General features: G+C 50.1%; 1 protein-coding gene across 5 annotated transcripts in view; it reads left to right on the forward strand.

The window, feature by feature from the left end:
• The window catches only part of DVL1 (dishevelled segment polarity protein 1), a 107,850-nt gene that overhangs the window by 68,650 nt on the left and 26,377 nt on the right, over nucleotides 1-12,823 (forward strand). For all 5 annotated transcript variants that reach the window (XM_064172106.1, XM_064172109.1, XM_064172107.1 and 2 more), the window contains exon 5: nucleotides 6,113-6,251. In XM_064172106.1, coding sequence (XP_064028176.1) covers nucleotides 6,113-6,251 — 139 coding nt within the window. The remainder of the gene's footprint in view (nucleotides 1-6,112; nucleotides 6,252-12,823) is intronic.

Here is a 12,823-nt window from a genome sequence, read left to right on the forward strand (position 1 = left end):
ACAGGCTCCCTTGGGATTATGGCCTGGAGGAAGAGCATGCAAACCAAACCAAAGCCAATCTGAGTTTTCCTAATCTTGGAGTCTTCAGGAATGGAATTTTCCAGTGTTCCAGCAGGAGCCCTGAACAGGCTCTTTTTTATTCCCCTCTCACACTCTGCATGAAAACTGGCTCGGTGTGGGAAGCTCCCTGTACGTCTGGATGTGTTTGTTGGACTTGGCCAGAGGGAGAGGCTCAGGGATTTCCTTAAGAGGGCACAGCCTGGGCAGGGCAATGAGCACCCCCTCCTGTTTGAAGTGCTTTGCTAGCAACCAGCCACAGCAGGAGAGGCGACAGGAGCTCCACTCACAGCAGCGTTCCCCTCTGAGAGCCACTCCCGGTAGGAGATGTTGGCACAAGTGGTGTCACCACCTGATGAGGCCACTGGAACCAGTCAGATGCTACCCAGAAGCTCAGCCCCCCGTGTGCCACTGTAGGTATCAAACCTTCCTTTCAGCTGACCTTCCTGAGCAGTGGGTGCAGGTACTCACTGTGAGGTTGAGAGGAGTTCTTCAGTGTCAGGGTGGTGAGACTGGAAGGTGTTTGGAGAAGGGCAGCAAGGCTGGGGAGGGGCCTGGAGCACAGCCCTGTGAGAAGAGGCTGAGGGAGCTGGGGGGGTGCAGCCTGCAGCAGAGGAGGCTCAGGGCAGAGCTCATTGCTGTCTGCAGCTGCCTGCAGGGAGGCTGTAGCCAGGTGGGGTTGGGCTCTGCTGCCAGGCAGCCAGCACCAGAAGAAGGGGACACAGCCTCAAGCTGTGCCAGGGCAGGTTGAGGCTGGATGTTGTTAGGAAGTTGTTATCAGAGAGAGTGATTGGCATTGGAATGGGCTGCCCAGGGAGGTGATGGAGTCCCCATCCCTGGGGGCATACAAAAAGCCTGTGGCCATGGCACTGTGGGACATGGTTTAATGTCCATGCTGGTGTTGGGTCAGTGGTTGGATTGGATCAGCTCAGAGGCCTTTTCCTACCAAAGCAGTTTTCTGATTCTGTGATTTAGAGGCTGCAGGACTGACTCTGACCCTGTCTGATTTGGCACAAGCTGTGTACAGAAATGGGACCTTGCATCAGCATTGCCCAGGCCCTCAGGACAGTTGCTGCTACTGTAGAGCCTGAAGTGAATTTTACAGGACAGTTTGCAGCCTTCAAGCCAGGTGAGTCCTGCCTGAGAGTGAGGAGTGCATCCCTGCAGGGCCAGCCACACATTCACACCTGCCTCACAGCCTGCCCGTGGCAGCCTATCAAACTGCAGTTTCTTTCTTGCAACACATCAAATGTGCAGGCCCGAGGGGAAAATACCTGTGGGTGCCACATCCACACCTTGGCTTCCTCTGGGTTTGTCAGCTCTTGATGCTGGAAAATCCTTTGCAAGCACCTAGCATCCCTTGGCTTAAAGAGTTGGCTTAGGCTGTTCAGTCTGGAGAAGAGAAGGCTCCAGGGAGACCTTAGAGCAGCAGAAGAGGGCTGCAGGATTACTGGGAAGGGACTTTGGGCAAGGGCTTGGAGTGATAGGATGGAAGAGAATGGATTGAAGCTTGAGGAGGGCAGATTTAGCCTGAAGACTAAGAAGAAACTCTCTGCAGTGAGAGTGGGGAGACACTGGAACAGGTTGCCCAGGGAGGTTAAGAGCCACGAAAACCAAACCAGCTGTGCTCCAGAGTTTTATCCCTTGGCAGCATTAGGCCAATGACTTGGAGTGGCAAATCCAATCAAACAGAAATCTGCTCCTGGAGTTTTTGGAGGCAAATATTTTCTGGCTACCTAACCCCCAGTGGATGAGGTGGGAGCCTGAAACATGTCCTGGTTTCACAGCAGTCCTTCGCTGCCAGCACTGCAAGGGCTGCCTGAGAGCTTGGGGGCTTGCAGCCTGTAGCTGTCTGCTCTCAGTTCTCCCTAATTGATGTGATCCTAAGTTCTCAGCAGAGAAATGAATGCAGGAGGGGGAGTTTGAGGATGGAAAAGGTCCACAAGAGTGCAAGCTTTTAGACCACCCACTTGGAAGGCAGAGAAGGATCTGCATTGTCTGATAACCATGACCTGTGATGGGAGAGGCAGGACTGGTGACTTCTAGTGGGCACTTGAGATTACTCATCTATTGATGACCACAGCCTCCCTCCCTCTCCAGCTGCATAAACAGACTGGTTCTGCAGAGCCAGATTACCAAATCATGCTGACAGCTTTCTGTCTGGGCTGTGTACTTAACAATAATCAAAGCCAAATGGAAAGAAAAAGGATCCCTGATGAGAGGAGCAGGCTCCCCAAATTTGCTTCCTATTTATCCCAGTTAAACCTGGATAAAATCCAGGTCCTTTTCTAGTTGTTACTCTTAACTGCTACCCAAAAGCTTCTTGCTTTTCATATCAGGGCTCTGTTTAACATCAGCTTCTCCCAATGAAATCAACATTATCACCTAACACTGATGTGATTACTTTTGTAAGTCACAAGTGATGAATGGCAGAGGAAGGCAGGAAAAACAAGCACTGGAGTAATAAAGAGAGGGTTTTTTTTCAAGTGGAGAAATCTGAAGTCAGTTTTCTCCCTGGCTGCTGTTTTGACTTCCAACCAGTCTGGCTTTTGTACTGCTCCTCTAGGAGATGTAGAAGTGTGCAGCTCAGAAGGGTCAATGAAAACAGACTTGTTGTAAATGCTGTGCAGGCTACAGAGTGTTGGGTTTATGGTTGGCCTTGGTGATCTTCAGGGTCTTTTCCAGCCTAAACAGGGGCAAGAAAACAGACTTGTTGTAAATGCTGTCTGTGCAAGGTATGAAACATTGGGTTTGTGGTTGGGCTTGGTGATCTTCAGGGTCTCTTCCACTCAAAATAGGGTCAGAGAAGACAGATTTGTTGTAAATGCTGTGCAAGCTAAAATGTGTTGGGTTTATGGTTGGCCTTGGTGATCTTCAGGGCCTTTTCCAGCCTAAAGAGGGGCAAAGAAAACAGCCTTGTTGTGAATGCTGTGCAAGCTGTGAAGCATTGGGTTTATGATTTGGTTTGATGATCTTCAGGGTCTCTTCCATACAAAATAGGGTCAGAGAAGACAGATTTGTTGTAAATGCTGTGCAAGCTATGAAACATTTGGTTTATGATTTGACTTGATGATCTTCAGGGTCTTTTCCAGCCTAAACAGGGGCAAAGAAAAGAGACTTGTTGTAAATGCTGTGCAAGCTGTGAAGCACTGGGTTTATGCTTGGGCTTGGTGATCTTCAGGGTCTCTTCCACTCAAAATAGGGTCAGAGAAGACAGATTTGTTGTAAATGCTGTGCAGGCTACAAAGTGTTGGGTTTATGGTTGGCCTTGGTGATCTTCAGGGTTTCTCCCAACCAAAACAGGGTCAAAGAAACAGACTTGTTGTAAATGCTGTGCAAGCTATGAAACATTTGGTTTATAGTTGGCCTTGGTGATCTTCAGGGTCTTTTTCAGCCTGAAGAGGGTCAAAGAAAAGAGATTTGTTGTAGATGCTGTGCAAGCTATAAAGCATTGGGTTAATGGTTGGACTTGGTGACCTTCAGGGTCTCTTCCAGCCTAAAGAAGGTCTATAAAGCATTGGGTTGATGGTTGGACTTGGTGACCTTCAGGGTCTCTTCCAAACCCAAATGATTATTGTGTGCTCCTTTGAGATACCTAAGATCTGCTGCTGCTTCCTGTTGAAGCTGGAAAGGAAACCTCAGTGTCAGCAAGACTCAGCTCATCAGCCACCAACTCCAGGTTGTTTGGGACTGGGCTGTGTTGGCTTTGTCCACCAAAACTCAGGATCACAAAGGCTTTGCCACAAACCTCTGTGGCTCACTGTGGTTGTTGTTATTCCCTCTCCAGGAACCCTGTGCAGGGTGGTAGTGTTGGCAGTGTGCTGATAGCCCAACAGACTGGTTCATTGGTGATGACATTGTGGCAAGCCAAGGATTGCTCCTGAAACCACCCAGAAAGGTGGAGTGTGTTTAGGAGCCTCCTCTGCTCCCAGCCCCAGCTCCCTCAGCCTGTCCTCACAGGAGGATCTTCCACTGCCTTCAGCAGCTTCGTGGCTCTGTGCTGCACTCTCTCATGCATCTCCCTGAGGTCCTTCTTGAGCTGAGGAGCCCAGAACTGGACTCAATACTCCAGCTACAACCTCAGTAGGGCAGAGCAGAGGGGCAGGAGAACCTCTCTTGACCTACTCACCTCCTCCCTTCAAACCTACCCCAGGATGCCCTTAACCTTCTTAGCCACAAGGGCACATTGCTGTTTCCTGGGCATCCTTCTGTCCACCAGGACCCCCCAGGTCCTTTTCCCCAACCTCATTCCTCCTGCAGACATTGCTCCTTTAAGAAGGCTTTCCATGCTGTGATTGAAGAGCAGATCCCATGGCTGTGGGAGGAGGGAATTGTGCCTTTGTGTTTTAAAAGATCAAGTCTGCCTTTGAAGCCTCTTCTGTTTATTTCTTGACCAGGTGCCTTATCAAGCTGAGCCTTTTTTTGCTTCAGGGGTAGGAACATTCTTGGCAAAGCAGAGCACTTAGAGAATATTTGGCTTGTAATGAGAGGTGCCTGAAAGGAGGCAAAAGAAGTCAATCCACAATGTATCTCCAGACAAAGATGAGCCTCTGGAGCCTTTGAGTGAAGGGCATTAGGACAGAGAGGTTTGTCCACAGCAAGGTTATTGTCTGACAGCATTTGCACAAGGAGGGAGCAGTGAGAAACTGTTGTGGAATGCTCCAGAAGACAGGAGTCTGACACAGCTGTGCTGCCAGACAGGGTGCTGGGACAGGAAGGTGTGGCATAAGCTTGGTGCAGCTGTGGATCTGTTGGAGGGTAGGAGAGCCCTGCAGAGGGACCTGGCCAGGCTGGATGGGTGGGCAGAGGCCAATGGGATGAGACTGAACAAGGCCAAGTGCAGGGTTCTACACTTTGGCCACAACAACCCCAAGCAGCACTACAGGCTGGGGCCAGAGTGGCTGAGAGCAGCCAGGCAGAGAGGGAGCTGGGGGTGCTGGTAGAGAGGAGCTGCAGAGGAGGCAGCAGTGCCCAGGTGGGCAGCAGAGCCAATGGCATCCTGGGCTGGCTCAGGAGCAGTGTGGGCAGCAGAACAAGGGAGGTTCTTGTGCCCCTGTGCTCAGCACTGCTCAGGCCACCCCTGGAGTGCTGTGTCCAGTTCTGGGCTCCTCAGTTCAAGAGAGATGCTGAGGTGCTGGAAGGTGTTTGGAGAAGGGCAGCAAGGCTGGGGAGGGGCCTGGAGCACAGCCCTGTGAGGAGAGGCTGAGGGAGCTGGGGGGGTGCAGCCTGCAGCAGAGGAGGCTCAGTGCAGAGCTCATTGCTGTCTGCAGCTGCCTGCAGGGAGGCTGTAGCCAGGTGGGGTTGGGCTCTGCTGCCGGGCAGCCAGGGACAGAAGAAGGGGACACAGCCTCAAGCTGTGCCAGGGCAGGTTGAGGCTGGATGTGAGGAGGAAGTTGTTGTCAGAGAGAGTGATTGGCATTGGAATGGGCTGCCCAGGGAGGTGGTGGAGTGGCTGCGGCTGGAGGTGTTGGAGCCAAGCCTGGCTGGGGCACTTAGTGCCATGGTCTGGTTGGTTGGGCAGGGCTGGGTGCCAGGTTGGGCTGGATAAGCTTGGATGGGCTCTTCCAACCTGTTTGATTCTATGATAAGTGGAGGGAAGGCTGGTTTGGTGCTGGTAGAAAGGTGTGAGGACACAGCCTCAGGCTGCGCCAGGGGAAATTTCGGCTCGAGGTGAGGAGAAAGTTCTTCACTGAGAGAGTCATTAGGCACTGGAATGGGCTGCCTGGGGAGGTGGTGGAGTCGTCGTCCCTGGGGCAGTTCAAGGCAAGGTTGGATGTGGCACTTGGTGCCATGATCTAGCCTTGGGCACTGTGGTAAAGGGTTGGACTTGATGATCTGTGAGGTCTCTTCCAACCTTGGTGATACTGTGATACTGTGATACTGTGAATTCATCCAGGAGTGATGGAATGAGGTTTTGCAGAGAGCTGGGGCTCGGTGTAAGGATCCTGCCGCAGGGCTGCCAGCGCCAGGGTCGTGCTGCTGCCAGTGTCACTCCTGCCTTGCTCCTCTCTCTTCCTGGCACACTCCATGTGTTGTCTCTGCTTTTGTCTTGCAGTCCCTCGCATCAATGGCCACCCCAAGCTGGACAGACACCGTGAGCACCCTCCTGGCTACGACAGCTCTTCCACCATGATGAGCAGTGAGCTGGAATCCAGCAGCTTCATTGACTCCGATGATGATGACAACACAAGCAGGTAGGACACTGCCTCCTGACTCTGTTCTGAGCTTTCCTGGACGTGCTGGCTGGGGAGATGAGAAGATTTCTGTCTTCTCTTCCCTTTTGTTTCCTTGCATCTGATTTGGGGGTTGGATTAGATGACCTTTGGAGACCCCTTCCAACCCAAACCATTCTCTGATACTCTGATTTGAGCACTGCTAATTCATCACGTTGTATATAATCACTGTGAAGTCACTGAAGTCACTTTCCAAGCTTCCTTTAGTCACTGTTCCAATTAAGAGAAGAAAATTCTCTTCCTGCTCTTCCCTTTTTAATAGCAAGAGTGATCACATTTGAAGATCAAAGCCCTGTGCAGCTCTCTGCCTATTTATAAAGTCATGGTGTGAATATTGTAACAAAATACCTTCAGCAGAGATTCCTAATGAGCCTGCACCTCACTGAAGCTGGGCTCTAAAGGAATTCCTCTGTAATTGCATAGTCTGAGACCTGGGAGCAGTGGAGGAGTTCATCAAAGTTGCTGCTGTTGCAAAGGCAGGCTGGGATGCCACGTGGAGGTAGGGCAAGTGAGGTTCTCCTCTCTCTCTGCTCTGCTCTGCCCTGCTGAGGCCACATCTGAAATATTGTGTCCAGTTCAGGGCCCCTCAGATCAAGGAAGACCTCAGGGAACACAAATACAGCACAAATGCAGGCTGGGCAGTGCCAGGCTGGAGAGCAGCCCTGAGGAGAGGGACTTGGGGGTGCTGCTGGAGGAGAAGCTCAACAGGAGCCAGCAGTGTGCACTTGCAGCCCAGAGAGCAACCAGAGCCTGGGCTGCAGCAGCAGAAGTGTGGCCAGCAGGGCCAGGGAGGGGATTCTCTCCCTTTCCTGGCTGCACTGGCAGCATTCTCTGAAGCTTGTCCCCAGAGCTGCTGATCATCCAAATGAGCTCTGAAAAGCCAGTCCAGATCTCTGTTAATTGCCAGGGAAGAAGAAGATGAATGATCTCTGGGGGGGTCCTAGAGATCTGTAGCTAAAACAAATAAGCTGCAATGAGATCTTCCTGAATTCTAGGCAGAATGGCAACAGCAAGGAGCAGCTAGTCCTGGAGACACTTAAAACATTGCAGCCCAGAAAGCAATTCTGCCCTGGGCTGCATCCAGAGCAATGAAAGCAGCAGGGTGGAGGTGATTCTGCCCCTCTGCTCTGCTCAGACCACACCTGCAGCACTGCCTCCAGTTCTGGAGCCCCCAACACAAGAGGGACGTGGAAGTGTTGGAGTGGGTCCAGGGGAGGGCACAAAAGAGGGCTGGAGAACCTTCCCTATGGAGACAGGCTGGAGAGTCAGGGCTGTTCACCTTGGAGAAGAGAAGGCTCCAGGGAGACCCAAGAGCAGCCTGCCAGTGCCTGAAGGGGCTACAGGAGAGCTGGGGAGGGACTTTTTGACAAGGGTTGGGAGTGATGGGATGAAAGAGAATGGAAGTTTCAGGAGGGCAGATTGAGACTGGAGATTAGGAAGAAGTTCTTTGCAGTGAGGGTGGTGAGACACTGGCACAGGCTGCCCAGGGAGGTTGTGGAGCACAGAAGCACAGAGTGTGGTCTAGGTAGGACTAGGTTGTGCTAGGTTGGACTGAATGAGCTTGGAGGTCTCTTTCAAACTGTTTGATTCTATAAGGATCAGGAGCTCCCTTGATAATAGTCTGAGGCTTCCTAAAGCTTTTAGGCTTCTAACCCTCCTCCCCTCCCTAAAGGAACAAAATCAAGCCTGCAAACCCACCACCAACCCTGCAGCTGGTTTTGTTTCTTGTACAGAACTGAATCATTTCCATGGCAGCAGGATGTGCAGTAGGGCAGGATTAGCACAGGCAGGGTGGCCACTGAAGCCCCTTCCACTAGACCCAGCTAAAACCTTTCTAGCTGAACAAAATAAAGCTTCCTGCCACTGACCTGAGCAGAAAGAGACTCTGGGAAGCTGCTGTGCAGGCCTTTTCCTTTCTAGGCTAGGACAGAAGCTTTTGGCAGGCAGAGGAGCTGCCAGGCCAGCTAGGCAGGAAGAACAACTAAATGGAATGCTCCAAGGTATGCTGTTGTGGTAGGGTGATGATGTTCTCTAGCAGATGAGAGATTGTGCTGGCAGGGAGAAGTGTTCTTTAGAGGCAAATAGAAACCCAGCATGCTCCAGATCTGCTGCAGACCACGGCCTGGGGAAAAAGAGGTTTGAAGGGGGTAAGTTTGGTTAATTACAGCTGATGAACTTTGGTGGCAGAGGCTGGGCTGGAAAGGAGGCTGTTTGTAGGGGAGGTCAGATGGAAAGGGATGTTAGTGTCTTGGAAGGGCAGAGGCTGTGAGGTGGGGAATGCTTTTCTAAGGGGGTTTGGCAGTGATTTGTTTTGTTTTCCACTTGGAGCAGCGCAGCAGAGTTGGTTTGTTTCCACTCCAAGGGAATTCTCTTGCATTTAGGTAGAGAGAAAGAATCATTTTCTGCTTCAGTGAATGAATTTGTTCAGGACAATTCCTGGACAAAGCCAGCAGGATGTTACAGGACAGTGCAGAACCCTTCAAGCAGTGTGAGTGCAAATTCATTTGCTCAGAGGTGCTACAGGACAGTGCAGAACCCTTCAAGCAGTGTGAGTGCAAATTCATTTGCTCAGAGGTGCTACAGGACAGTGCAGAACCCTTCAAGCAGTGTAAGTGCAAATTCATTTGTTCAGAGGTGCTACAGGACAGTGCAGAACCCTTCAAGCAGTGTGAGTGCAAATGAATTTGCTCAGAGGTGCTGCAGGATACTGCAGAACCCTTCAAGCAGTGTGAGTGCAAATTCATTTGTTCAGAGGTGCTGCAGGACAGTGCAGAACCCTTCAAGCAGTGTGAGTGCAAATTCATTTGCTCAGAGGTGCTGCAGGACAGTGCAGAACCCTTCAAGCAGTGTGAGTGCAAATTCATTTGCTCAGAGGTGCTACAGGACAGTGCAGAACCCTTCAAGCAGTGTGAGTGCAAATTCATTTGTTCAGAGGTGCTACAGGACAGTGCAGAACCCTTCAAGCAGTGTGAGTGCAAATTCATTTGCTCAGAGGTGCTACAGGACAGTGCAGAACCCTTCAAGCAGTGTGAGTGCAAATTCATTTGTTCAGAGGTGCTACAGGACAGTGCAGAACCCTTCAAGCAGTGTGAGTGCAATCCTGATGGCCTCTGTTTTCAGAGCAGGATCTGCCTGGCTGTTGGTGCTGTTTGCTCCTGGGAGGTGGTGTTTTCCCTGAAGACTGATGCAGGCAGCTGCTGGTGCATTTGTCAGCAGCAGGCTTCTTGTTGTCTTCTGTGCAGCAAGTAAAAGTCTGGCAGATGCTGTAGATTTCTCTCTAGCAGACCTCTGTAGCTGTAGGATTATTGTCAGCAGCTTGCAGTCAGTCTTCTCAGGTTGATGTAACTGAAGCCATTCACTGCCAAATACTGCTGAGGTTTATTTCTCCTGTAAGGAATGAACATCCATTCTTTTGAACCTCCATGGATAAGTTGTCTGGAGCAAATCCTTCCATTCCCCCCTGTTCCTTTGCGCAATGCAGGTTGGACAAATGATTCTTGCTCTTCTAAATCATCCCTGTGAGATGTAGCAGCCTGTTAGAAGTGCACTCAGGGCTGGGGCAGGAAATTGGTAGCTGATGGGTTTAGATTTGCTTTTCATCTTTGCACTTTTCTTCCCACCCCCCCACCCCCCCCAAAATCTCAAATGTGTGTTTGAGGTTTTTGGGTTGCTCCTCAGATTGCAGTACCAATTTGTGCTCTGTCCTGGGATGCCTCAGAGGGTAAATTGTGCTGTTCATTCAAATAGATTTGAGCTGCTGTTTAGCATCCAGATGCTACTAGAGTGAGAGAGAGATGCTGCAGTGTCTGTAGTGATTCAGCAAGGATGTACTTAGGCTCTGGATTTAAATGGCAATCCAAGAAGAGTTGATGAAGTGGACCAATGCTGCATGAAAACAGGTAAAGGTTTGGGTCAGCTCTGCTGTGAGGACAGGCTGAGGGAGCTGGGGTTGTTCAACCTGGAGAGAAGACTCCAGGGGGACCCTAAAGCTGCCTGCCAGTACCTGAGGGCATCCTACAGGATGGCTGCAGAGGGACTTTTCCTGAGGGTGTCTAGGGATGGAACAAAGGAGAATGGTTTGAAGCTGAGGGAGAGTAGGGTTAGACTGGAGCTAAGGAAGAAGTTCTTCAGGGAGATTGGAGTAGATGATCTCTCAGGTCCCTTCCAACCTAAGCCATTCTATGATTCCATGATAGTGATGTGCAGTAGAGCAGGAAGAAGAGATTGGCATAGCCATCAGCCTTGGCTCAGCCTGTCCTCTCAGCAGAGGTGTTCCAGCCCCTGGATCATCTTTGTGGCCCTCTCTGAACTCACTCTAACAGCTCTGTGTCCTTCTGGTGATGGGGACACCAGAACTGGCCACAGAATTGCAGGTGGAATACAAGGAGTGAAGTGTCTGAGTGTAGTGAGTTCTCTTTTCTCCTCAGTAACCATTAGAGGTTGTCATTGTAAAGAGGTGACAGGAAGCCCTGAACACCCCTTAAGTGATGAAGCCCCAAGATATGATGTGGCAGTAGGTGAAACATGTGTGGGAACAAGGAAAATCAATTACCTGGACACTGGGAGTGACTTTGAAGTCTGATTTTAGTAGGTAAAAGGACAGGTTTAGTTCTTTCAGTTCTGGACTAGCTCAGCTGTCCCCAAAAGTAGTGCTGTGTGTGCAGCAGGGAGCAGAGCCTGTGGTTGCAGGTGGGGAGAGAGAACAGTGGAAGAGAGACACTCACACCTCCTAGCCCTGGAAGGTGTCTTGTTGCCTTGGGTTTATGCTTCCCCAGTTCTTTGCCCCTTCACTGCTTCTCTCAAAGAGCTCACAGGGTCCTGTGATGTCAGCAACAAAACTTGGCTGACCTCACATTCTCCCAAAGCCTTGTGTGCTGCAATGTTGTACCTGAACCCTACTGACTGGGTAGAGTTCTGGGAGAGAAAAGCAGGAAAATGAAACTGCAAGAGGGAAGAGGAAGAATATTGACAATAAAATGCCAGAGGAGGGGTTTGTGTCAGTGTTTGCCAGCAGAAGAGAGGTGAAGTTTGAACCAGTCCCAGCAAAACAGAGGTGAAGTTTTAATCAGTCCAGAAAAAGGAGGAAAATGAAACTGGAGATGGGAAGAGGAAGAATATTGACAATGAAATGCAAGAAGAGGTTTTATGTGTCAGTGTTTGCCAGTAAAACAGAGATGAAGTTTGAACATGTCCCAGAAAAGGAGGAAAATGAAACTGGAAATGGGAAGAGGAAGAATATTGACAATAAAATGCCAGAGGAGGGGTTTGTGTCAGTGTTTGCCAGCAGAAGAGAGGTGAAGTTTCAGCCAGTCCCAGTAAAACAGAGGTGAAGTTTGAACCAGTCCCAGTAAAACAGAGATGAAGTTTGAACCAGTCCCAGTAAAACAGAGGTGAAGTTTGAACCAGTCCCAGTAAAACAGAGGTGAAGTTTGAACCAGTCCCAGTAAAACAGAGGTGAAGTTTGAACCAGTCCCAGTAAAACAGAGGTGAAGTTTGAACCAGTCCCAGTAAAACAGAGATGAAGTTTAAACCAGTCCCAGTAAAACAGAGGTGAAGTTTGAACCAGTCCCAGTAAAACAGAGGTGAAGTTTAAACCAGTCCCAGTAAAACAGAGGTGAAGTTTGAGCCAGTCCCAGTAAAACAGAGGTGAAGTTTGAACCAGTCCCAGTAAAACAGAGGTGAAGTTTGAACCAGTCCCAGTAAAACAGAGGTGAAGTTTGAACCAGTCCCAGTAAAACAGAGGTGAAGTTTGAACCAGTCCAGAAAAAGGAGGAAAATGAAACTGGAAATGGGAAGAGGAAGAATATTGACAATAAAATGCCAGAGGAGTTTTTTTGTGTCAGTGTTTGCCAGAAGGATGAATTTTGACCAAGTCTCGTTCTGGGAGACCTCCTTAGGAAAGGTAAAAAGGACCTGATCAAAGCAGCTCAGCTGACAGCACCCAGGACTGCTCAGCACCTCTTGGCTCTTTACCTTAATTTGCCTTGCTGGGAATGAGGAGTGGAGGGAGGGAGAAAGAGGAGGGTGTGAGGTTAGCATGCCTGAAATAGTTTTGTGCACTCAGAGAGGAGATTCCCACCCTCAGAGCAGTGTTCAGCTCACTGAAACACACCTACCTAGTGCAAGAAGCTGCTGGCTTGGATCCCTCACCACACCAAGCTCCTGCTTGAAGTTGCTGCTATCCAGTTTGGCTTGAGGTTGTTTTAGCATTCCTGAGCCTGGCTGGAGATGAAGGCAGGGCTGTGGAGGCTGGGGAGGAAGGCTGGGGAGGAAGGCTGGCAGTGCTGCTGTCTCTGTGGCAGCGTCAGTTCAGCTTGGGCTGTGGAGGCTTGGATTTGATTGGTTATTTTTCTCCCAATGGAGCATTGCTTTGCCTTTTTTGGAGCCTTTCTTAACAGAACAACTAGAAGGGAGTTGTCTCTGTGGTGTTAAACTGGTATCTGAGATCTGGGCTCTGTTCCATGCTTCTGAAATTCACTGATGTCTCTCTGTGTCTCAGACTGCTCTGTAAAACAAAAATGATTGATGTTCCT

This window comes from Pogoniulus pusillus, chromosome 36, assembly GCF_015220805.1.
Source record: "Pogoniulus pusillus isolate bPogPus1 chromosome 36, bPogPus1.pri, whole genome shotgun sequence".
Classification (NCBI taxonomy): Eukaryota; Metazoa; Chordata; class Aves; order Piciformes; family Lybiidae; genus Pogoniulus; species Pogoniulus pusillus.